Source organism: Typopeltis vanoorti, chromosome 6 (assembly GCF_054136105.1).
Source record: "Typopeltis vanoorti isolate ZY-2024b chromosome 6, IOZ_Tvanoo_1.0, whole genome shotgun sequence".
Classification (NCBI taxonomy): Eukaryota; Metazoa; Arthropoda; class Arachnida; order Uropygi; family Thelyphonidae; genus Typopeltis; species Typopeltis vanoorti.
In genome coordinates this window covers 106,239,092-106,266,711 of record NC_143554.1, presented here as the reverse complement: position 1 = coordinate 106,266,711, position 27,620 = coordinate 106,239,092, and the positions used below count along the sequence as shown (strand labels likewise).

The following is a 27,620-nucleotide window of genomic DNA, read 5'->3' as shown; positions in this document are numbered from 1 at the left end:
CACTCGCAATCAGAGGTATGGAAAATGGTGATGACCTTGAGAGAGTTCTGAAAGAATTATAACATTCATGATGTCATCAAAAACATTGCTGATTCTTGGTAGGATGTGGACCAATGAAAATTTAAAGGGGTTGTGGAACTAACTGTGCCCTCAATTCTGTGATGATTTTTCTGGCTTCACAGAAGACATCGCCGAAATTAGAAAAGCTGCGGTGGATAGCTGCAGTGCTCTACAATTGAACATCAATGGAAATGATGTCATTGACTTACTAGAGTCCCATTCACAAGAATTAACCAATGAAGACCTTATGGAGATAGAGAAGCATCTGATAGAAACACAAGAACATGAAGAATCAGAAGATCCAGATCCAAGAAATTTATGACAAAAGAATTAGCTGAAGCCTTTCGTCTCATTGAAGCAGGATTTGCTAAGCTTGAGGAGCAAGATCCTAACATTCAGCGGTTTACAAAGGTTTACCTTGCAGTTAGTGAGAACATAAGCTCCTACCATTTATGATGAAAAAAGAAAAAGGTTGTGCAAACAACCCTAGATACCTTTTTCAAGAAACCGACTTCAGTGGTAAGCTCCCTTCCTCCAGACACAGAATCAAATCCTGATTCTCCAGCACTATCTCCATTATCATCTTCTGATTAATGTTAGTCTACCTTCTTGCCTCAGAAATGTCTCTTCTAGTAAGCAAGACATTGATGCAACCTTTACTATTCTTTTTAGAAAATTTTCCCATCTAAACTTTTTGTATGAGTTTGTTTTTATGTTCTGTTTGTTTGAATTAAAAGAAAAAGCAGAATAGTTTCTGTAACCTATTATTACAATAATAATAATAAAGGATATTATTATTGCAGTATTACACTGTATTATTATTGTCACATATAAGCCATTATAGCATTGTTATTATTACCGCATATGTGCCTGTTCATCAGGGATCCGAGTTACATACAAATCTGGGGACTGATTATTTTAATTACTGTATATTATTCTTTTTCGTGATTTGGAATGACAATACAATTCCAGTTAATTAGATAATAATGCACAAAGCTATAATTTTCATGACTTGTTGACCACATATATCAGCACTTTTTCCAGATTAATTTATTCTATTCTTGAAACTAATTATTGAAATAAATAAATTAAATTAAATAATAAATAAATGAAAATTCTGGATAACAAATCAGTTGCTATGTATAATTTATAATATAACAAAAATAGTAAGGATATTTGTAAGTATTGAGAAATTTGTTCTCAGGTACAATCAAAACTAATAATTTATGACACTCCAGTTTTTATTAACTTTTAATTAAAATTATTATTAACTTAGAATGAAACAGAAAAGGACAAATCTTGGAATGAGTTTGCAAAGGACAGTGTACTCGCTGAGATTTTGGAATCATCAAATAGCTCTGGTATGGTTTTTATCTAAATATGTTATGGTAGTTATCTAAACAACAATACTCATCTATTTCTGTGTTATTTATCAGAATAAAATTCTTATTAACTGAAATCATTATATTGAACTCATTCAATATAATGGTGTCAGTTATTCACTCATTCATGTGCTGTAACAATGTAATGAAGTCTCAGCCCAAGGCCAGTGCTAGCATTGTTTTTTTTTTTTTTTTAAATCGCTGTAATGAACAATTCTTTTTGGTCCTACTAGTTGTAAATCCATATGTATTTGTATTTTATTAATGAAACAAACACCTAGCACTTTCTCAACTGGTTGGCTGAGTGGATAGCATTCCTACTATCCAGCCAACAGGCTATGGATTTCAAATTCTCAGATTCTGCCTATAGGTATGGATGTTTATGTTTAAGTGGGAAATGAATTTCATCATCTAACATGAGACTGCCACTCTGATGATTGGAAGCGTCTGCTGCTTGAAAAAGTTCCATTCTGATTCCCTAGAGCTGATATTCTGGAACAACGTTATTCTTAATCCACCCATGGTAATGCCTCTAATGCAATCAGATGATTGACAACTATTTGTTCTAAAAGGGCTTATTTATTCACTTTTTATTGCTATGAGTAATTTCCTTTCAGAAAAAAGCTTTTTGACCAAATGTGAGTTTAGCTGCACTCATCTGGAATGGGCAGCATTTTTCATTATATCAATGGGTAAGCGAATATAGTCATACAAGAACATTGAGGCCTGCTATAGGTGGTCTGAAACTATGGAGTTTGCTGGAATAGTCTAAGGAAGATTGTAAGCTCAATCCTGGTGCAGAACAAAAATCAGGAACCTGGATTAGGGACTGTAATAAGAACCTTAGATAAAAAGGTATCTAGATAACTCATTGGAATGAAAGGACTGCTTCTGCAGACCTTAAAACTCCTATTTTGCTAATCTTTCATTCTGTTTATGTTATCTAAACACTTTACATGACACCCTACATCCTGGATCTGTTATGTCCAGGAATAATTAGGAGCAAGATGTCAGTAGGTAAAGAAATTAGTGAGTAAAATTAATGTCAAAATTAAAATGATCAATTTATTATATCCAGTATAAATTTTTGGATGTAGTTTGTTTAATTGTGTTTGTATTTTATTGCTTGTTGTTATTGTTGTCCTTATTGTTACCCAATACTTTTAGTGTTTATGTAATTCTTTGTTGAATAAAAATTCTCGTGATACACAATATATAGATATTTGCTTCAAACTAAGTCATCCTTGCTTTCCTGTGGTATGGCCTGTTTCCACAAATGGGACTTATGGCAAGGCAAGTATTGCTGCCTTAAAAACATATCTTTCCTAGTTTGGAGGAAATGTAACTTAGGTAAATCACTGCTATTCGCTTACTGGAGGCATGAAGCAGCTACCACCGCATTTCATTTCCTATGATTTTTTGATGCTTCTACAAGACAGTAGAAGCACATTTCCAAGAAACATGCTTGCCACATCAGACTTATCAAAAGGAGAACTAACATCTACAGTGTATTTGAAAGGAGAGATGATTCAAAAAAGGTCCTAAAAAAGGTTGAGGTTCTCTTCCAGGTTGTTCTGTGAAGTTAGAGAAGGGAGGCTGAGGACCACTCAGAATTATAGATGTTTATTAAATCTCCAAGGATGATTAGTGTACTGTTTCGGTTATTAGACCATATATGATCAACTTTCAGCAATATAGTAACCAAAATTAGGAGATTGGTAAAGGCAACAAAATGAGGCAAGGAAATTTCAAGCCAAAGCTGATCATATGGAAGATATTCCATCTGATAATCTTTGGTGGGATGTCAGACCTGATAAAAGTGCATCTTCCATTCTTCTTACAGAAGGAAGGCATTATGCATGATGTGGAAAGTTCTTTAAGTGAGCTGTAATCATAAAGGATACTTGCTGATTTCAGGTTTGGATGTCTGTAAGTGGTGGAATATATTATTAATGTTGGTAAAGTCTGCATGGAAGTGTTTTTTTTTTTTTATATGCAGTTTTTGTTGTTTTGTTGGATTTTTTACATGCGTGTAATTGTTTTTTAAGCTACAGTAACACTGTAATTTTTATCGTGTCTTTCAACATAGTGGAATATTGGGAAAAGAGTAAGAGCATGTTTTACAGATGACGGACTTGTGGACATGACTTATCTTCTAAAAATGTTAATAACCACAGCATATGCTACAGTCCATAACAACTGTAAAAATTAAAATAAAATAAACAGATCAAAAGCAGACTTTGTAAGGGCCAAATGTCATTTGAATGTCCTGCTCAAATGTTATTTGAGCCTTCTGGTCTCTCACCATGGCTGCTGAACATGGAAGGGCAGAAGTTGGATACAACTTATTCCTTTCTATGTTTCTTTTTGATAGTATGGTGGATATTATATCCAAAAGACAAGGCTGGATAATATGAAGCCTCTATTTAATGAAATATTGCATCTTCTGATCTTTTGCCAGAATGACATAAAAAAAAAAAATACTGAATAGCCATGAAACAAACAAGATCCTGGCCCATTTGGCACCTCTCAAGTTATACAAAAATCTTGTGCTCTATAACTAATATCCATTGTGTATCACCTTTGCAAGCAATTATGCTCATCTGTCATCCTGCCTTTTTTTCTAAAACTGTCTAACTATTCCCTTATTGCTCTCTCACTTCATTGCTCTTGAAAATAATGGAAAAAGGTCATTAATGGCACTTGATGAGCTAATAATTATTATTCACCAGTATGGATTCTGCTATTCATGCTTTATGCAGATCTCTTAGCTAACCTTATCCACCTTTGGACACAAGCCATGGGAAAGTTCTGAGAAACTGAAGTGCTCATTCTTCATATTTTCAAGGTATTTGGTTGGTGTGGCATTCTTACCAAGCTATCATCTTATTGTTTTTCTTCTGTCCTTTTGAATGAATTGCCAGTTCCTCTCTGGATGTTCATTGCATGCCATGTGAATTGTTTCCTCTCATCAAATTTTATCAACACTGGAGTACCCTAAGGCTCTGCTTTCACCCACACTCTTCCTAATATACGTGAATGATCTTCTCTCAGTATCATCCAGTCCTATTCGTAATGTTGCTGATGATAGTATGCTCCATTCCTCTTATTCATTTACAGAACTTTGTTATGTTCAAATAATTCAAGGTTCAAGATATTCTGTAAACAATGTCTTAAACACTTCCCCTGCTTGTCTATCTTAAACATCTGCTTGCCATTCTCAAGTGGGATGAAGATAATCTAGCGAATTTTAATGCTACCAAAATACAATCCTATCTTATTTCTTTATACCATGCTCACCCTCTCTCTCTCATTTTGTTAACATTCTATTTGCTAGCCAAGATTAGTTTTTCTCTTCTTGGGTTGACTTTTACATGTAGCCTATGCTTGCTTAACCCACCATATTCATAGCACCTTCAGCTTCCAAAAAGATTGCACTTCTTTTTCATGCTGAACCACACTTCTATTTTTGTCATCTCCTAAAACATTTTAAATCTAAAAATCCATCCAACCTTAAAATATTATTTGTGGTGGCATGCCAAAAACTACCCTCAAAATTCATATTGTATAAAGAGAACTGTTTACTTAATAGAAGAGATAAAGATGCATATAAAAACTTTTCAGAGATCACAGAATTTAACTCATCAACTTACTTCTCTTTGTTAGCATTTTCATTACCCAGTGACAGCTGTTCTAAAAAAATTCCAAGTAATGTACATGTTCGTTACTGAGATTCAAAGTTGAACTCTAGTAACAGCATGGCTGCCATTACTACAGTGTTGCATGTTGTAAAAAGTGCATGGCATAAACACAATATAAACAAATACTCAATAATATACAATTTTTATGTAAATCCTTAAGGATTACAACTTACTTTAAGCAAATTTACTACTTAAATACATTTAAATCACCTTGATTACTGCCACTTGACTACATGGCAGTTGTGGTAATACTAAGTGTACAACTGCATTAATAAACGCAAACAAATACATCTATAAATTTTTAGATTATTTTATCATATATAACAAAACTTAAATATGATTGATGAAATTTTCACTCAGTATATATAATATTATAAAAAAATAAACACAAATAAATTACAATTATGTGAGATTTGTACACACATACACGCTGAGTTCTGCATCAGTTGACTAGTAAAATGAATCAGACTAGGCTGCAAGTTTGTTGCGAACAATAATTTACCAAAGGGAAGAAAATGCTTTTCTTCTTAAAATCTTCTTAAAACTGGAGATGAAAGTTGAACACATAAATTGTTGTCTCTCAAATATTGCTATCCTTTCTCATCAACAGTCAGAAAGTTCAAACCTTCTGCTGGAAAGTTCTTTCACTGAGTATCTTTTGGACAGGGAACATATGATACTGGTGTGTGTTTCTGCTTCATACTTAAATCTAAGTAATCACCTTATTATAACTACTTTTAAAATGTGCTCACCTGCTAATCTATAAAGCTGACATTTTAATCATTAAAATTGATTCAGTGGTTTCTGAAAAACTAATGTTTCAAAATTCACATTGCCATGTTGCACCAGAAGAACAAAGGCCATAGCCACTAACGCAGTATAATGCTTAAAATCCACATGCTGCAATGACATTGCCAACTTTACCCAAATGGTACCTGACTAATAATCCTCTTCAGAGTCCCTATCCAAGTCCTCCATAAACTGCAAAAAATGCAAAGGTAAGATAGACAAAAGCAACTTACTACCATGTTCTTTGGAATGCTACAAATATTATCATCTTGCATGTATAGATATTACAGAATCTAATTTTAGAAAAATTTCAAAGGAGAAGAAATTAAAATGGAAATGCCATAGTTGTCATAATCATTCTCCCAGAAATGACATCAAAGCTATAAATAGACTAAATACTAGCAGCAGCAGTTTAACTAAAGCTTTAAGTAAAGATAACAGTGAAGTGGTTTCAGACATGAAGGTTTTTCTAAGAAACTTCAGGGATGAGATCAGCAGCAAATATTTCAGGTGTGCTAGATGTGCGGTGCTTATCCACTGAATAGCAGTATCATCGATATTATATTTTTGCATTTATTTCTGTTAAAGATTCCCCTAATTGTTTTCCAGATTTCGTGTGATTCATAAAAAGTAAACACAATATACTAATGCTTTATGAAGAGGACACTTTTTGATGCATAAACATTGCATCACATTCACGTTAATAGCCCCGGTGTGCATTCATAATACATGCACCGTTGAGCCCTTTGAAAAGATGTACAGATGGTGTAGTGGGTCAAACTCTTAGCGTTCTAGTAGTAATTTTAAACAGCTCAGACAGCGAGGCAGGGTGAGCTCTGAGACAATAGGACCTACTGGCTGTGATTGGTTATTGTGTCAACCAATCCAATTGACCAGTATCATTTGTCATGAGTTGTGATTCTGTTTCCTGAGTTTCATCGATTTTGCATGCATGAAGTGTGAACTGATGTGGAAGGCACATTTTTATATATAATTTTTGATAATTTTATAACTTGTTTGCCCATATGTACAATGGGAAATGGTATTGTAGTCAAAGGAGGTAAACCTCATCCACCTCTTCCAAATTTTACACCTTTGAGTAATTCAAATATATCAAATATAGCATTCTCCTTCATTATTGTTTTCTAATATACAGTATCTTAAAACAAACACATTGTCCCCCACTCTGCACAGATTTGGTACAATTAATTGATAAATTAAAGTATTCAAAGTTATCTTACAATTAATTGCATTAAACCAATTAAGATGAGTATTGATATGCTATGCACTCTTAAAATTTTCATATATTGATAAAAATGCAGTCACATTGTCAAACTGACAAGAATTTTGTAGTGCAGGTTGCATAAGCCACAGCAGCAACCCAACCAAAATAGGCACATGACACCACTGGATCAGATATTAGAAAATTTAAATGCTATTAAGGAAATTAAAGGAGATAACTCCACTGTAAGAAGGGAATTGGAAGAATTATTTAAACCTGAAATAAATGATTTAAAGTCATCACTGGAGGAGTACAGCTTTGCATGCGTTCATGATTTCAAGAATAAAGCTGAATGCAATGAAAAACTTATCAAGGAGTTATCCAGTGAAAACACAGAACTAACGAATTAAAATAAATTGCTGAAAGTTCAAATGAACAAAATGAAATGAGTAGTCAATGAAATTCAACAGTGTCCCGGGTGGAATAATATTCCACCCAGGGCCAATTTTACAAATTAAAAGCAGAAAAACACTTATGAGGATCATGCTGAGTAGGAATACCTGCCTACTAACAAGAATAATATTTCTAGTGATGATCCACACAGCACAATAAGACAGCCAACATGGTGTCTGTAAGCAGAGCCTCCTTCAACAGGGTTGGACCAGATGAGCAACAAACAGAAGCTTTTAATATGCAGGGGGGGAAAAAGCATACTTGAACAGAGCGAAGAAGCCAAAAGTGAATTCCCTTACACATCCATCCTCTTATCACTAGAATTTTTTTTTTTTTTTTTTTAAGCAGTGGAATTTCCTCACAAATTGTTAGTAGCCCTCAAGTTCATATAAAGACCTGCATGCTTATCACAGTCCGAAGACCTATTTCCAAACTAAAGTGTGAAAAGAATAAAGCAGAGGTTTAGTAGAGCTAGGAGAATATACTACCTTATCCATGGTTTGGAAAAATAGCACCGAAATCCAAAAAAAGTCTAGAAAAACCAAACTTTGCACTCCCTGTCCATGAAACTAGTCATGACATTATGCATCCTGCCTTTAAATGCAAGAGGATATGTTTCTCCTCTATGAAATATGAAACAAGCTAGTTCCTCAGCAGATCCAATGCCACCCTAAACTAGCAAGATGAAGGGAATGGCCTTATGAATTGAAACATTCCTCAATCCAACCATCGAGGTTGGCTTAGGCATCCATCATGGATCTCTATGCAAACTTAAGTTAATTGATGATGTACCAGGTCATTCCATTTATGCTCATCTAGAAATGCTAAATCACAACATTCTCTACATCTTCAACATCTACATACCATAGCAGGATGTCTTGGCAACAAAAATTCTGGAATTCATGTAGAATCATCTCTCTGCAATTGACTTGAAACATAGGAGGTGATTTCATCTGCACCTTCCACGACAAAATAGACAAATTTTGATGTGCTGAACATCGCAACATACTGATCAACAGCCCCACAGCCTTAGTCATCAACCATGAATTAGTTGTTTATTGCACCAGTATGCAGAGAATAGGTTTTTCCTGGAGATCAATTCACAAAAATAGATGGTAGATCACAATATTAGGCTTGACTGGACAGGTAATACATATCCTAACATACTGTTTCTCTCATTCGAGGAATCTTCCATATACCTTTCTTCATTTCAAATCACTTCATTGTTAAACTGCAGCTCTCCATCCTCTCCAAACCACAAAAGAGAAGTGCCTACTGGATGTTCAACAATACCCTACTGCAAGATGCAGATTTGTAGCCTGTCTACAATCTTTAATCTCAGGGCTAGCCGAATCCAGTGACATGATAGAACCCATGATGGCCTAGTTGAAATCTCAACTAAAGTCTTTCAAAGAACTCTGCAATCAACAGAGGCACATCAAAATCAAACAACTTATGCAACAACTGCTACAAGAAAGTCTATCATATTATTCTATCTTGGATTGGGTTAGCCCAATCCAGGATAGAATAATATGATGATAGATTAATAACCAGAATACACAGCAAAGGAATGTGCTCTGCATGCAGCACACAACTATAAATTTATTAGACTCTCCTATTGAATACACCCAATTCTCCATTTACATGGTAGATTGGTTCCAGAAAAAATCATGTAAATGAAAACCATGTAAAAAAGAATACAGTACACATGAAAAAATAGAAGAATGGTTCCAGATGTGAAAATATGATACGAACAGCAAGTTATTTTCAAACAAAACATATATGTGTGTGTGTGTGTATATATATATATATATATATATATATATATCTTAAAGTAAATAGTGTGTCACTAATAAAACAGAAATTCGGAAAGGTCCAAATAAACCTGCGTATTTGGTCCAAATACACCGATGATAGTAGTTAAATTTTATTCACTGTCACTTTCTGATGGAATTAAATCACTTCCATCACTTGAAACACTTTGGCTGTCTCCTGTTCATATTGCAATGGCGAAACATTTTCTTCAGCAAAAGGAACTAAATTAGTACTAATTTCCAATAATTCTGAAGGTTGATTTTTTTTTTTAACCACGAACTCTGTAATTAATCGTTGAAATCCTGTTTTGAGTAGATCTTTGTATAATTTTTCATATTGCACCATACATGACTTCAGTTCACATTTAAACTCTTCACCTCATTCACTATTTGGATCATGCGTAAGAAAATGACTTTGCAATTTTACTAGCTATTTGAAGCCCTTCTTTAATTAATCCTGCAGTGAGTAGAATCTCATCATCATAACTTTTTTTCTTTTTCATTGAGATTCTCAAGGACAGCTATTATTTTTTCATCACTAACAGCCTTGTCAGCCATCAATTCTTCAATATCTGCAGATGAAAAATACATCAAATCCTTCTCCACCAACTGCATGTGTTAATTTGTTGATGTTGGGATGTTCGGTTGTATGCAAAGGTACAAGGTTTTTCTTTTTTACACATTCTGGCCAGTAGCTTTCCAGCATGCATTTAAATTTGATGATTTCAATTCTGATAATGCCAGCTTAGCAAATTTGATGCAATCCAAAATAGAAAATTTCTTCCCCACATCAATAACTGTCTGTAAATTATCCTTATCTAGTTTATCCAAAATGTATTGAAATGTTCTTCTTATGTAGTAAGTTTTGAAGGTAGCGATCACACCTTGGTCTAGTGGTTGTATTAAGTGGCAGAAAACAAAATTCCACCTTCGGGTGCTCTAAAACAGGATGGACAAGCACATTGTCTATAATCAATAAAATTTTAAAGTCCAGATTTTTTTTTTTTCCATCAAATAGTGTTTGACTTCTGGAACAAAACATTGATGGAACCATTCATTAAAAATTTCTTTTGTAACCCAACCTTTTTTATTTGCCTTCCATTGCACTGGTAATGTGTTAAAATCCAGACCTTTCATTGCATTGCAGTCTTAAGGGATCAATTAATGAGTAATGGTTTTAATATGCAATCTCCTGAATGATTGCTGCAAAATAATAGAGTCACACAACCATTAGCTGCTTTAAAGCCACCAACACGTTTTTGTGATATCGCTATATAACTGGTGGCCAACTACGTGTCCTTTTGGAGCCAAAACAATTCCAGTAAGAATTAGAAGAGCCGCAACCTTTGACCGATGTGATGGTACGGGAGTAAGTGAGCGTGCATGGCGAGGTGGGAGATGGGTGTGTAGAAGCTATGCCTTCCTGCCAAATCACGTTAATTACACTTCCGGTGCTCACCAACAACTGGTTTGACTAATTACACACCTAATTTTAAGGAACTTGCTAAGCAAATGGATACAAGGAAGGCCTATACTAGTAAATAAGTAACTAAAATTATTGTTTCGACTTTAAAATTTTTCTAATTGTTTAAGTAAACTTCATTTAATGTGTTTCGGATTAAACTTTTATATTGCAGAAATTTTTATTAATCCTGTTTTTCTCTCCCTCTTCTTTTTTTTTTCTTGTGTTTCTCTTTTTTGTTGACAACTCTTCTCATTTTGTTTATTTTTTTCTGGTAGACAGTGAAGAGCCATGTTGTGGCCACCCTTTCTATATAAGTTCTACTTGGCATTTGTCTAAATTCTGTAGCATAGAGAAATCCCTGATATTTGATACAGTGAGGTGGTTTCCCAAAATTCAAGTTTAAGTACATATGTACTTAAACTTGAAATGATAATTATAATGGAAAACCCTTTTTTAACAGAATTGGATTCAAACAGAAATTTTGAAAATAAGTACCATTTGAACCATGTTAAATCAAAATATACAGTGTAAAAATAGAATTGCTTTTGTTTTCGAAATCATATAAAAAAAAGCCATGTAAAAAATATTAGCTGTACTTCATTTCTCTAGAAGCAAAATGCCATGGTTAAACAATCACTCAGCCATCCTTTTGCAAAATGGCAGTCACAGAAGACCGAAATGAAATCATATCTAAAATATTAAAATACTACCAGCCCACATACATCTTTACAGAAACTTCCAAGAATCGATTTGAGAATTTCTGAGAGAAACCAAAAAAATACTGGCAGCCACCCAGAAAAAGCAGGAAAACCAATTACCTTAGAGAGTTAAAAACAGTATTTAACTCCCTACTGAAAAACTAATCACCAGACATGGATGGATATCCTTCAGAGTCTGTCCAGGAATTCTGGGATTAATTTGGACAACTGAAGCGCTGCCGGGATAACCAGGTAATCCCTAACTGTGTGAAATTCAAGCACTGTTTCTCTTCGCAAAAAGCACTTCGTATGTATAACCGTGCCAGCCAAGCCTTACTCAGAGAACAAATTGCCGCCACTCGCCGTTTCCTGAGTGAAGCTAACTCAGCTATAAAGGCACTCGAAGATGACCTTTCAAGCACCTTAAGCCACGAAATTTGGTCGATTTTACACGACATCTCATGCACTGCACCGGAGAAAGAGTTTAGATTAGTCCGAGATCGACACATCAAAAAATTCGAAAATTTAAAAAAGGTCGCGATCTTGAAACCGCAACTTCCTACCAATACGGTAGTGAATCTGTCGTCACTAAGTATGAAACCTGAAGCACTCGACGCCCTCGCACGTGGCTCCAACTTCGCCATTGTGCCCAAAAGAATACCTGCTGAGGATATCATGATACGGATTGAACGCGGGATCCGACACCTCCCAAGCCATGTCGCCAACGATATTAGACTGGATGTAGCTTGCGTTCTGACCAAAGCCAAACCACCTAAAACCAACATCCCCAGTAAAGAAATTAAATCTCTATTAGAATTAAAGAAAAACAAGAAAATAATAATCACCAAAGCTGACAAAGGGAATGCCACAGTATTGCTGAACCAAAAAGATTACACAGGTAAGCTGAAATCTCTATTGTTAGATCGTGCCACTTTCCTCCCTATTGAATACAATCCCACCAACTCACAAATTAGAAAACTCCACAGGCTCCTTAAGAAGGTCACTTCTTGGCCAGTGGAAATCACCAACAAACTAAAACCATATAACTCCATACCCCCCCCCCCCGTATTTATGGACTCCCAAAAATTCACAAGGAAAATGTGCCATTACATCCCATAGTGGATGGCATTGATTCCCCCACATACAAACTAGCAAAACATTTGGCCAAAGCTCTCTCACACTATACTGGCAACACACCTTCATACATAAAAAACTCAGCCCACTTCAAAGCCAGCATAGAAAACCTTACACTCAAACACTCCGACATAATGGTCAGTTTTGATGTCTCCTCCTTATTTACGAATGTCCCACTCAAAGAATCCTTAGAGCTAATCCAAGCTAAATTTCCTCCCAATATCACAGCCCTATTTCAGTTCACAATGAACTCGGGCTATTTTGTTTGGCAAGGAAAATTCTACAAACAAATAGAGGGGACAGCCATGGGTTCTCCACTCTCCCCACCCTTGGCCAACTTTTATATGGAGACTTTTGAAGTGCAAGCCTTGAACTCTGCCCCACAAAAACCAACCATTTGGCTTCGCTATGTAGATGATGTATTCGCTATTTGGCCACATGGCTCCAATGCACTCCTCTCCTTCCTAACACACTTAAACAACCAACACCCCAGAATCAAATTCACCCTGGAAGAAGAAAAAAACAACTGCATTCTGTTCTTAGACACACTAGTCACCTGCCAGCCTGATGGAACCTTGGTTTTCTCAGTATATAGAAAACCCACCCATACAGTCAGATACATTCACCAACAATCCCCCCCCCCCTCTCACAACAATATGGAGTCATTAAGACACTACACAACAGGGCTAAACTTATCTGCTCGAATGACAATGCCCTAACCACAGAACTAAATCACATCCACAACATGTTCTTAGCCAATGGCTACCCCCCCCCCCCAAAAAAAAAAAATCCAAAAAATATTAAAACCAATAAACCACAACCCCCCCCTTCCCCCTCACAACAAGGATTACTCTAAATCCATCACCATACCCTATATCCGAGCCACCTCAGAAAAAATCACAAAAATCTTAAAGAAACATAACTTAACTTCTTGTTACAAACCTTACAAAAAATTGGCATCCCTTATCCGCTCAACAAAAGACCAACCTCCCCCACTAGACCTACCTGGAGTGTACCAGGTCCCTTGCAGCTGTAAGCTGTCCTACTTCAGCCAAACAGGCAGGACAGCAAATATCAGAATTTCAGAACACAAGGACTACATCCGGTTTCACCAATACAGCCACTCTGGTCTTGCTGACCATGCTCTGGATACCTGCCATAGAATACGGTGGAAAAAAGCCATGATAATACACCGTAGCAAATACAGATATGAAAGGCTTTTCATAGAATCAGCTTCAGCCTTAAGAAACGAGCCAAACCTCAACAAATTTGGCTGCATGAGACTTCCTCAAATTTGGGAGACCTACATCAGAAGACCTTCAGCCCAATCGCCCAAGAATACCAACATTGCCCGCTAGAGGGCACCATCAGGACTTTAGGAGAAAGAATAGCTTCATACTTCTTGCTCATTTATTGTTTTGCTGTGCCTGCGTACACATATCTTGTACCTAAGTTCTTGAAAATGGCAGCGTGACGTTGCTGAAATATAGAAATATATTAAAATTTATTTTAATGTATATCCTAGTACGTTGTAATTTCCTGAAATAATATAGTGAAAATGCATAACCAACGTATAATCCTTTCCACGAGGATCTTCCATCACATAAGCTAAACTTGTAATTATTTAATGTAAATAACTTATTTTATAATTTAATATTCGTATAACTACCTTAATTTTGTCTAATATTTAATTATTTAATCAAGATATATGTATTAATAATGAAAAGACTGTATTAAATATTATTAAGCTATTTTAATTATTACTATGTTAATATTATAAGACCTTGTATTTGATAATTTAACTGCGCATTATTTGAAATGTAAATATTCTCTATTTATTCCTGCTTGTAAAGTTTAACATTATGTAATAGCTCAATTTTATTATATTTTGTTTTGTTGTCATGGAAACATGTAAGTGAGCGAGCACGTTTTGGAACACCACGTGAGGTTTATTGAAAAGAGTTTTAGAAAGAAATCACGAGAAGAATTTAGGCGGGAAGAATGGATATAAAAAGGGAAGAACACTGAAATTATTTATTTATTAGAGATTTATAAGAGAGAGAGAGAGAGAGAGAGATTGGCATTAGGTTGGAATCGGAGCATTCGGGAATCACAGTGCGATAATAGCGAGTCGGCAAGTCACTCAAGCAGCTAAATAAAGTCTACTAGTCGAGAGGCGGTTTGCTAATAAATTGTAGAATAACAGTTATGGCTACGGGAAAATAGCTGAGAGACTTCTAAATAGACTAGTAATACTTGAGTTGAGATTTAATTTCAGGGCCTACCTTTCAAGGACACACGGAAACTTGAAGCATAGCACGAAGTAACTAGGGAATAATTAGAGGCAACAAAGTTGAGTTTAATGATAGCGGTGTTAAGAATTATGGTACCTAAAGGATTAAATTGATGTCGAAGGAGTAGGCAACTGTGCATATTAAACTTCAAGTTAAGAAATTATTGTGTGTTACCTTAGTACAAGAGTTGTTAGTAGAACACTGAATTAGTTAAGTGATGTCAGATGTAGTGCAAGCAGTTTGATCTATGCAAGAACGTTTCATTGTGTGTATTGTGACCGTTAATTAATCCAGTTATTTCTAAGAAGATTTTCTTTTAAATGAGTGCCGTTAATTGATTAAAGTGTATACAGTTACAAAAAGTGTTCCCACATAAGTATATGAAGAAGGAAAATTGGCGGTAAGAATATTCCAACCATTAATATTCCTATGCAGAGATATGAGTGTGTTTCTTCCTAGAATATCCCTATACTAACAGTAACTGTTGCGGAGGTTAGCTGAAGCGTAGATTTAAAAGTGTAAGCTTGTGAAAAGGTATTGCCACCAATAAATTGTATTTGAAACTAACAAAAAACTATGAGATGTTAATGGGAATGATCACTAAGGAATTTTATGACATTAAGCTTTATTAGGTGTTAATTGAACTGTGTGAAGACTGTATTTCAGATAACTGACCAATACCTGAGTTTGTATGACTGTATTATCAGAAGAGCTAAAGCGTTTGTAATATCTTAATTACTGATTTGAATTTAAGTGTAAAATTTGTGATTTTAAAATTAAATATTTGTTTTTGTTAATCAAAAGTTGTATTTTGCCTGAATCTCTTTTACTGCACCATTCATAAAATATTCGAACCAAAGCGGGAGTGATAAATAAGTTAAATATACTCGGCCAGTATAAATATTAAGGAGAAATAGTTGAGGGTTGATTTATCTTCAATTCTTGAACTAATTCAGATATAGAGTGGCACAGTCTATAAATATAAATTTTCTCTATATTTGTATTAGAAATCAACTAGCAACTATTTTTTAGGTTAAGAACATCGTAATAACTAAATGTCGGATCCAAGGTACAGATTAAGAACAAGTAGGATCCAACAAGGGAACTAGAAATCCCGAACTGATCCTCTATATAAATGCAGTTTTAAATAACGTGCTGCACTGGACAGAACCACACAACCACTTCAACAAATGGTACAATGTATAAGCATCCTCTTCACTTAGAAGAAGAGCAGTCATCATAAACCAGATGACACTCAGTAGTCTGGCACACTCTCAGAATTCTTACACTACTTGAAGACTTCCTCCACAGTATTAAATCATCCATTACATGTTTCCTATAGAACAAAACAAATTGAAAATCCTACTCGGCACTCTTCAAGCCACTCCACAGAGAGTCATTGGTAGTCTCAATGAAAACCATGATTACTTACGTAGAAAGTATTTTACCTTGGGTATATAGTATATTAAAGAACCAAGCTATTTTAAACCTGGTTTTACTCCATTTCCCAAGTAAGCAAACAGACAAATAAGTCAAGTTTGCGCCTGCACATAATGCAAGTCTAGCTGACCCTGCAGGTAGTGCAAGACCAAGGTAAATCATTATGTGCAGGTGCAAACTTGACTTATTTGTCTGTTTGCTTACTTGGGAAATGGAGTAAAACCAGGTTTAAAATAGGTTGGTATCTTTAATATACATGATTACTTACTTTAGAAAAATTTTTTTTTTTTCCATCAAATAGCATTTGACTTCTGGAACAAAACGTTGATGGAACCATTCATTAAAAATCTTGTTCTTCAAGTTCTTTTAGATGAAACACATCTATTCACCTTCTGTAGAATATATTCTTAAAAAAAACCCAGAAGTCTTTAGCTCTCCACAATTCTCAGAATCACTGTCACATTAATACCTTTCCAACTGTCAAACCTTTATTGAGATGCTCTCCAACATTGGAAAGACCAAGACTATATCCTATGCTAAAAGGATCATCCTTGCCACCTGTGCTTATAGAACTCCTTTCACACTTCTTCTCACCAACTGCAGGAAACTGTACTACCTGCTGATGTCACTGGATCCATTGGTACACAATAAATAACGGAAAAAAACTCACGTAGAAAGATTATTTATTAGTATAATTTTCGCCTGTGTGTCACAGGCATCTTCATTACATTAAGCTCAAAATTAAACACTAACTGACAATTCCAAAAAGCACCACCTAAGTAGCTGCTGTAAGATAACTAAAAAGGTCAATAACTTTGCTAAAAATAAAAAAAAATAACAAAAATTAATACAATAAAAAGTTAGGAAAGATTAGCTGATTTGTAAAGTACTATCTCCCATAAAGGGGATAGACGTAAGCCGTCGGATCTGTTTAAGTTAGGAGAATGAAGTAGAGTTTCACATGTTTCTTTATAAAGGCATTCCATGAGAAACTGAATTTTGTGAAGAACTCTTGTCTTTCTCCAATGAACTCTGTGTCTAGTGAAGATGGCATGTTCAGAAAGTCCAGACTTTTCAGGTTTAAAGTATTCAATATAAGATTGGTGTTCTTCTAGCTGAATAGAGGCAGATCTTCCCGTTTGTCCGAAATAAGATAATCCACAAGAGCACGGAATCTGGTAGACACCTGGATGATTAAGATGTGGAAGCTTGTCTTTAGGAGAAGTGAGAAAGGTGGAGATTTTTCGAAACGGTCGAAAGGCAACAAAAATATTCAGTGGTTTTAAAACTTTTGCTGTACGTTCACTGATGCCTTGTACATAAGGGATAGTAATGCGTGTTATTTCCTCTGTGTTTGAAGAGGAAGACATATTAAAACTACTCAAAGTTCTTTTAATGAAGCAATTCTTATAACCATTAGATAGAAAGGAAGAAGTTATGTATTGTAGTTCTTTCTGTAAAAGATCATCTGTAGAACAAAAGGAGTGGGCCCGATGAACCAGTGTTTTAATAATTCCTGCCTTTTGACTGGGATGGTGATGAGATTCCGCATGGATATAATGGCCTGTATGAGTCTTCTTTCTATAAACTAAGAAATGTAGGTTACCATCTGGTTGGCGAAGAATTAGAAGATCTAAAAAGGCTAACTGCTTATTTGATTCTACTTCTAGGGTAAACTTGATCCTAGGATGAAATGCATTTAACTTAGTGAGAAATTGTTGAAGTTCATCAGAAGAGCCATTCCATACAGCAAAAATGTCATCGACATATGGTTCAGATATGTCTATTCACTATTGAACACATCCACTGCCTTAAAAGGTTCGCTAGAAGGAGCAAGAGATAAAATCTTAAACTTCATAGATTTCTCAAAAGCCTTTGATTCAGTCAGTAGACTAAGGAAGTTCAAAATTCTCGGTTATTATGGCATACCCTTGAAAATAATCAAAGCAGAAGTAGAATAGAATTATCATGCAAGAGTAATGGTTAGTGGAGAGATGACTTAGAACTTTTCCTGCTTCCATCACAGTTCTTCATAGAGACTCTTTGACACTATATCTTTTTATTATTACCCTTGATTATATATTCAGACACACAGGAAATGGAGCAGCTCCTGAAGATTTGGCAGGAGAAACCCACATAAGCAGTCTGTTCTGCAGATGATCTTGTGCTGATTGATTATAACATTAAGACTGCCTAAAACCTAATAATTTATGTAAAAATGCAGCACAGATTGGGTTGGCAGTCTTTCTAGTTTTGTAGAATTTTCCGTGTGCTGCGACTATTTCTACAGCAGGTAGAAATAGTCGAAATAGTCTGCACCTTATACTCCTCAGGCTGCTGATGGATATCCTGTTCTTTATATCTCCTTTATAACATCCTCTTTCTCAAAAGCTGCTGCATAATATCAAGATTCATCTATTTTTCTCCTGATTTATTTATCCTTCAAATCTTAAGAATATAATCTGTTATTGCTATAACTATTTGATTCTGGACCAAGTTCCAGGCATTGCTGATTTCTCTTCCCTTCAACTAATTAACCACTGCATATCACCAATCTGTTTCCTTAATTTACCATAGTCCTTAACTCTGTAATCCCACACATCTCTTTTGTTCTGTGAAGCTTGTACCTGTTTAGCCACTTTCCACCCGTTTATTTAATTACTTTATATTATTTATTTATCAAAATTTATTAACGACTCCTCATAAATGATGTTCATGTGTTACTGAGTGAAATATATAGGATTTGTTAATAAATTTTGATTTTCCTTACATGTGTTAAACCATTTTTTTCAAGTATTATTATATATAAAAGAATTGAATTATGTTGGTTTTTATGTTTCTTTAGAATCAGATGATGATATTACCATTTCAAAAGAAAGCAAAATGAAGACTGTAAAATCTGCAAAAAAAGATGAAAATGATTCAAAGCAGGCATGCAGTACTTCTGAAGATGACAGTGGTTCTGATGACGTTAAATCTCCATTAAAAAAAAAGCGTAAATATGACAAACTCTTAGCAGCTCGTATTTCTGACTCAGATAGTGAGAATAAAGGCAAATGGTATATATCTTCCTTTAAATATGTCTTTATTAATAAATTATTTACTGAGAATGAAATATATTTTGTCACTATAGTTTGTTTTGTTGAGCTTATTATATGAGAGTCATTCCACAAATGATGTTTGCTTGTGCACAGCACTTAGTGTGAATGGCCTCAAAATGTGCATGTTATACTTGTTTTGTTTCTTCATCTCTCCACTGCAGTTTAGTATGCAGTAGCATATTATTGAAGAGTTGTATTTCTTGTGTTATTGGCCTACACAATGGATGACTCTTTTACAAGCATTTTGGAGGGAGTATTGCAGTGTGCAGTAATCCAGTTTTTGTTATGTGACAGTGTGAGGGCCGTTAAAATTCCCCATTGAACAAGGTTTTTGTAGTGAAGCAACTTATTTTAAATACATTGGCTTTTTACTCAAGAATTTTTTAGGCTATTATAAGTGTATTTTAGAGGTAAATATCTGCAGACTAATAGAGGAAGAAATTTTGCACATACCTTGTTTGGATGTTAGGGTGTCTTCGTTCTCCATACTTCTGCTGTTAGGCCAATAAAGGGGGGGGAGGTAGGAAACATGGGGAGGGTTGTTTGAGCATGGTGGGAAGATTAAATTAGAAAACATATATATATATTATTATTATATTTAAGAGCACTTCTTTGGGAAAAAGGAAGGGATTTATGGAAAACAGGGCTGGGGGAAGAGCGTTAACGGGGTGCGAGCCGTTTCGATCGTGTATCGTCATCGGACCTTGCCAAAAAGATGACTATTAATTCAAACCAAACATAGATAATGAAAATTGGAAGGTACTCAGAAGACATACAGATAACACTTAATAAGGAAATCATCAAAAAGTTAATGGTTTTAACTACCTAGGAGAACACATCATCAAATTCCTGACATATGAAAAACTGAGATTAGCTCTGCTAACACATTCCTGAATGCTAACAATGTTAAGTTCTTTCCTAATATCCTTGTTTTAATATGATATTACCATTGATGCCACATGCCCTCCCCCCTGCAGACCCTCTTTAACTGGCTATCCAGTTAGAGAGGGTCTGCAACCCTCTCTAACTGGATAGCCAGCGTTTCCTCTAATCATTCACTGTGTGTAATGCTGGCCAGACCTTCTCTTTGAGCTCTGTTCCAGTGCAGGAGTGCCTTAGTGCTCCATTCTGTCACCTACCCTCTTTATCCTATACATGAATGATCATCCTACTTGCAGTCACCACTAATCCTGTATGCAGTTTTGCTGACAGTAGCATACGCCATTCATCCTACTCTTTCAGCAGTCCATATGCTTCTCAGACATTTGAAGCTTCAAGATTATCTGCAACCAATGCCTTACACATTAATCTCCATACCATCTTATTCTGAAGGATGGGCACTGAAAACCTGGCCACCTTCAGTACCACTAAAATTTCAGCTCACTCTCCCTTACCCTTAGTAATACACTAATCATAAGCAGACAGGATGATCATTTCTCTAATTGGACTGATTTATCTCTAACATCTCCTGGCCTAAACACATCACATCAATCAGTCTTTAAACTCATTTAAATCAGTCATCACATCCTCAGTCTTTAAACAACCAGGCATTGTTTTCCATTCAAATAGTATTTTACACCCACACATACTAACCCAATACAAATCCTGAATCCTCCAATCCTTAGAATACCACTCACACATTTTGGGTGGTGCACCTAAAACCTCTGTAAAAATTCTTGATACTATCCACCACAGAGCTATGCAACTTACAGCTGACCCTTCATCTTCTACCTCACAGATACATTGTTTCATGCACTCATTTTCACTGCTCCAGTGAACTGGCTAACATTCTTCCTCCACTGTTTTTGTATATTAGGCTCAAGGGCCTGTCTTTGTCAAGTAATTTGGCTTCTTTGAAATCTAATTAATAATGCTCTGTTTTAATCCTATATGCATAGTATATTATGGCTATTAATTCTTTGCCTGTTTTGTGAGATGAAAAAGCAGAGTTCTCATGAAGAAAACTCTGCCATCTCTGTATGAGATAATCTAACTTAGTGATTCTTAACTGGGGGGGGGGGTATAGAATGTTTCTAAGTTTTAAAATTTTGAAATTTTTTAAAATAATTATTTTTTGCTTTTTATTTTACTTTGTTTGAAACTTGTATCATTTTGTATTAGTAATCTGAATTATGCTGTTTAATGCAGTAGTTTCTTTTGTGGTGGTGCGACAAGTCGACTTTTCACTGCTGGCAACACTGCCAGTCATGACATCTGCCTGTTGGACATGTGAACATGTGATAGAAGTTATTCTCTGAAGTTTTAACCAATACTAGTACAGATGTGCAATTACTTTTCGAAACTTTCAATACTGTAATACCGATTTGTTATTTCTTAAAATTTGCCCCCTTATAAAATGAGCAAACAAAGAAGATTATTTGATTTCCTAAATATAAATACACCTGGTAGTTCAAAAAGAACACGTGAAAGTAGTGATAATTCAGGGATGATGTAAACACATGTGAAACATCAAATAATGCCAGTTGTAAATGTAAAAAAAATAAGTAAAATAAGTAAAAACTACAATGTGTTGTTTGCGGTATAGTCCTCTCAAATGAATCTCTGAAATCAAATAAATTAAGAAGGCATTTAGAAAAGAAGCATCAGTAATATAAAGATACACCAGAAGATTTTTTTATAAGAAAAAAGAATGAACTGAAAAATTAGAAGTCTTTCATGAATGCAATAACTGTTAGAAATAAATCATTAGTTAAAACTTCGTTTATAACAGCTTTGCCCATTGTGAAATCAAAGAAACTGTTAATGATAGGTGAAAGTTTATTGAAGCCATGCATGATTAATATTGCAAGGAACTGTTTGGAAGTTTTGTTTTCAGGAAGAAAAGTTTGGTCCTAGTTTGAATACATATCTGGAGGGAATATACACACCTGCGCCATTGTCATTCAGAATTTGTTGCCTTTTGTTTCTACATATTTGTGTGAAAAGGGATTTTCCACAATGGTAAATACTAAAACAAAACAGACAACAAAATCAACTCTGAATAGACTTCTGCATACGAATATTATTGAGTAACACAATTGAAGCAAGAATAGACAAATTAGTAGAGAGTGTTCAACAACAGAGGTCCTCATTAAAATATATTTAAGTAAAGTTGAATTCTGTTTTCTGATTTTTTTTTTTTTTTGTCATTATAATCAGTATGTAAAACCACTATTTAAAAAAAAAAAAAAAAAAAAAAAAAAAAAAAAAAAAAAAGAAGTTTAATTAGTATTATTATGTTACTACAAACTAGGGGACTGCAAAAATATTTTCGGATACTTAGGGAGCCACGACTATTGAAAGGTTAAGAACGACTGGTCTAACTCACTTTCAGCTAAAAACCATATATAGGTTCTTTATTTCCTAGATGAAATTTAAACTTAGGTCTTTCCAACCAAAGAGCATTGTTTGAAACTGAATGAGCTATAGAGACTCCTAATAGTGATATTAATTTTGAAAATATGGTTGTCTTTATGTCAAATGAACTTTGGAAAAGGTTTTTCAGATCATCCTGTTTTGTATATCAAAGTCATTTCTGTAAAAATGTCTCTTGCAACACAAGCTGTTTATGCTCTTAGTAATAATGTGTGGTTGACTTGTGAATTTATTTCCTACTGCACAAGTGCTTACAGTGATAAGTGTTGGACTCATTCAGCAAAAAAAAATATTATGATGTACTTTTATTTCTCAAAATGTGCTAAACAGTAATACAACATCAAACAAATAATGAAGAAATTACAGAAAGTAATCATGACTTGGTAGTTAAAAAATATCATCATCATCACATTCAGAAAAGAACTTTTTTTTTCCAGTTCTATTAAAATTACATTAAAAGTGAATAACATAGGCAACAGTAAATAAAATAAATTTTTATTAATTTCTGTGAAATTTAAATTGACATAATATTATGCATCAGTACATACATAATGTCAATTCTTGCCTTCTGAAAATACCCCTTTTACAGTATTAACTTTTTATTGCTATTATTTTGTTAAGAAATATTATGTGCTTCTATCTGAAGTATTTTGGTAGTTTCTGTACTTGCACAAGTTAATATACTGACACTGTACAAGAACATCTATTTTTTGCTCTGGCATGGAAAGTTCTATAGTGCACAAAGTTCTTTCCCCCCCCCCCTTATTTCATAATGCAAAACTTTTATTTACTGTTACTTGACTAAACACATGACAATTAAAGTTAAATATTTAATAATAGGCTTCAGTCTTTATGTGATATAATTTACTGTTTATTTAGTCATATTGGGAACTTTGATTTTTTTTTTAATAACATTTCTGAAGGACTGTTAGATGGAGATGATGTGTGCTCCCTAATGCTGGAAAGCAGCATTCCTGGGGCAATGAATAAGCAATACTTTATAATTAAATTAAATATATCATTAAAACATACTTGGTTATTATCATTATTATTAATTTCTCAGCCATCTCTATGAAGTTAAAGATTTGCTGTAAGAAGTTTCAACAATCATTATTCACATAATTTTTTTCATACATCATCTTGTTCACTGACAAAGCACTCAATAATTGCTTCTTTCAACCCATCCCATCCACTCGAAACACTCCAAGCAACATTCTAGTTCTCACATCCTTGCTAACCACTGTGTTACATGCTTTCCAGGTATGACTCCTTGTTTTCTCCCTCCCTGCCATGTATTGAAAAATACTCTTTCGTGTCAATCCACAAAAAAAACAAAAACTTTAATAACTTATATGTTATCATATCCCCTCATTTCCATCTACTAAACTTTGTAATCCACAGACCTTCAGTCTATCCTCATAGAGTTCTGTTCTATTTTATTGATCTGTCACAGTCTTGGTCAATCTTGTCTGAACCCTTTCCACCATTGACTCATCCACTATTAAATCCAAGTGGCCATATTTCTGTACAATAGTTCAGAGGCAGCCTTATAAACAAGGAATATTAAACTCCCTATCCTTTCTTGTTGTGTGTTCTTCTACATTCAAATAATCTAATCAGCTATTGTTTGGCCATATTTTCAAAATGTACTCTTAACTTCAGTTTTGTGGTGTGATCAATTTCTTGTAGTACAGTTCCATCAGTGAAGTACAGCTCATGATCTCTTCATCCCAAAGCACATTTTACTTGACCCACATGTTACCCTTTGCCCTTGCTCGGTTTTAGTCATCCTTCAGGATTTTTGCATCATTCTCATTAATAGTTGATTCAGAACTGGTTGACTGCATCGTGGAGCAAAGAGCTGTGCACTATGTGTGAAGCAGTTTCTGGCTTCAAAGTCAATCTGTGTAATCGAAAATGCCCTATTTGCCAGATTTAGCTCCCACAGATGTTTTCTTCTTCCCAAGAAAGGGGTGTGCTTTAGCAACATAGAGGATATTCAACATGCTGTGATCCAGACACTGAAGGAGGCTCTGACTTCCATCATGCCTTCAAACACCTGTATGGCAGATGTAATAGGTTGTGTGGAATTGGAGGGGGATTATTTTGAATCTGTGTAATTGACAATCTCGAATATAGTTCTTTGTTTTGATATAATAATTGTCTCATTACTTAACGGGCACATTTTGTAGCTCACAGTGTGGAGGAAGATATTCAGTTGTTTCCTGATAAAACTGAATTAGGAAGAGCAATGTCAGGAAGTTCTAATTTGTTGTTGTTGTTGAATGGTTTGTTGAATGTTGTTGAATTCTTTGGGCTAAAGAATGGGGATTCATTTCAATGCTACCAAATATGAAGTTATGCCGTTTGGCCAGAGATGATAGAATGAGGATTGCTATGTTGGAGGAACTTTACTTCAGGAAGTAGAGGAGACCAACGATCCGATGATCTTGGTGGATAGGGGCTCTGCAATTTGGGGGGGGGGGGCATGTGAAAGTTGTAAGGATTACACAGAAAGATGTTGGAAGTTTTTTCCCACTTGGTTAGCCTAATAGATTTAGTTTAATCCTTTATCCAAGTATAAGCAAACAAAGTTTGCTCCTGAAGTATCTTCAGGACCGAGGCAACTTGTGGTAAAGGTGGACCAAACTCTCATCACTCCTTGTCTTAGTATCTCCCATAATGCAAAACACATCTCCTTGCAGACATGTATAATGCTATGCATTAAGGGAAGGCCACTACCCAGACCGATTTCGACCTTCATTGAGGTCTCGTCAGTGGCAACCATATCCAGAGGTGGTGATACCAAGGTGGAAGCAATGGAGAAGTCATCTTTACCTATACGAGTTGCCAAAAGGTGTCTCACCTTATTATTAAATTTCTCTGGATTTAGAGAAAGATGTCGGAAGTTTTTTCCCGCTTGGTTAGACTATAATAAATTTAGTTTAATCCTTTATCCAAGTGTAAGCAAACAAAGTTTGCACCTGAAGTATCTTCAGGACTGGGGAAACTCATGGTAAAGTTGGACCAAGCTCTCATCACTCCTTGTCTTAGTATCTCCCATAATGCAACACACATCTCCTTGCAGACATGTATAATGCTATGCATTAAGGGAAGAGTCACTACCCAGATCTGTTTCAACCTTTATTGAGGTCTCGTCAGTGGGAGCCAGATCCAGAGGTGGTGATACCAAGGTTTCAGCAATGCAGAAGTCATCTTTACTTATACGAGTTGCCAAAAGGTGTCTCACCTTATTATTAAATTACTCTAGATTTAGAGAAAGATGATTGAAGTTTATTTCCACTTGATTAGACTATAATAAATTTAGTTTAATTCTTTATCCAAGTGTAAGCAAACAAAGTTTGCACCAGAAGTATCTTCAGGACTGAGGCAACTGTTGGTAAAGGTGGACTAAGCTCTCATCACTTGTCTTAGTATCTCCCATAATGCAAAGCACATCTCCTTGTGGACATGTATAATGCTATACATTAAGGGAAGGGCCACTACCCAGACCAGTTTTGACCTTTATTGAGGTCTCGTCAGTGGGAGCCAGACCCAGAGGTGGTGATACCAAGGTGGAAGCAATAGAGAAGTCATTTTTACCTATACGATACATGTCTGCAAGATGTGCTTTGCATTATAGGAGATACTAAGACAAGGAGTGATGAGAGCTGGTCCACCTTTACCATGAGTTGCCTCAGTCCTGAAGATACTTCAGACGCAAACTTTGTTTGCTTACATTTGGATAAAGGATTAAACTAAATTGATTGTATGGATAAGGAGGTGATAGTCCAACTCTATAAGGCACTAATTAGATCTCATTTGGATTTCCGTGCGCAGATCTGGTCACTTGGCTATAAGTACACTTTGGAGAGAGTGCAGAGGCAAATAACTAACACTGTGTGAGGATTATGCAATATGAGAACTAATTGAAGGGATTTGGTCTTCAAATCATGGCAAATCAGCCGAATATCTCCCTCCACACTGTGAGCTACGCAGTGTGCTTGTTAAGTAATGAGGCAATTATTATATCAAAACAAAGAACTATATTTGGGATTGTCAATTACACAGATTCAAAATAATCCCCCTCCAATTCCACACAGCCTATTACATCTGTCATACAAGTGTTTGAAGGCATGATGGAAGTTGGAGCCTCCTTCAGTGTTGGATGTCCTCAATGTTGCTAAAGCACTCCCCTTTCTTGGGATGAAGAAAACATCTGTGGAAGCTAAATCTGGCAAATATGGCATTTTCGATCACACAGGAGAAAGAAGATTGATATCATTGAAACATATAAGTTAGTGAGAGGAGCCTCTGATATAGATACAGGGGAATTATTGTATAAGATAATAGGTGATGCAAGGAGAGGTCATCCCTCGAAACTGTAGTCATTTGAGTAAGTCATTGAAAAGATGTTTTGCTTGGTAAGTGGTGAATGAGTGGAATGCATTGCCAGAGTGGGTAGTGAGTGTCCAACATTGAATATATTCAAAGCAAAATATGATTTATTGTGAGTTATGAGTGTTTGACTTTACACAATTAATCCTCAGATCCCTTGGAGGCTTGAAGTACAGTAAAACCCTGAAGTTACGCAGTAGGTGGGACCAACGAAAAGCGCGTAAGTCGAGTTTGCATAACTCGGGGTATAATTTTGCATGTAATTTATATATATATACAAACATACATTTGGAA

The 27,620-nt window shown here is 35.2% G+C and overlaps 1 protein-coding gene across 1 annotated transcript in view; it reads left to right on the top strand.

The window, feature by feature from the left end:
- LOC150105775 (uncharacterized) overlaps positions 1-27,620 on the top strand; it is a 625,951-nt gene that overhangs the window by 182,467 nt on the left and 415,864 nt on the right. The window contains exons 8-9 of the mRNA XM_090394343.1: positions 1,337-1,421; positions 19,298-19,511. Coding sequence (XP_090250469.1) covers positions 1,337-1,421; positions 19,298-19,511 — 299 coding nt within the window. The remainder of the gene's footprint in view (positions 1-1,336; positions 1,422-19,297; positions 19,512-27,620) is intronic.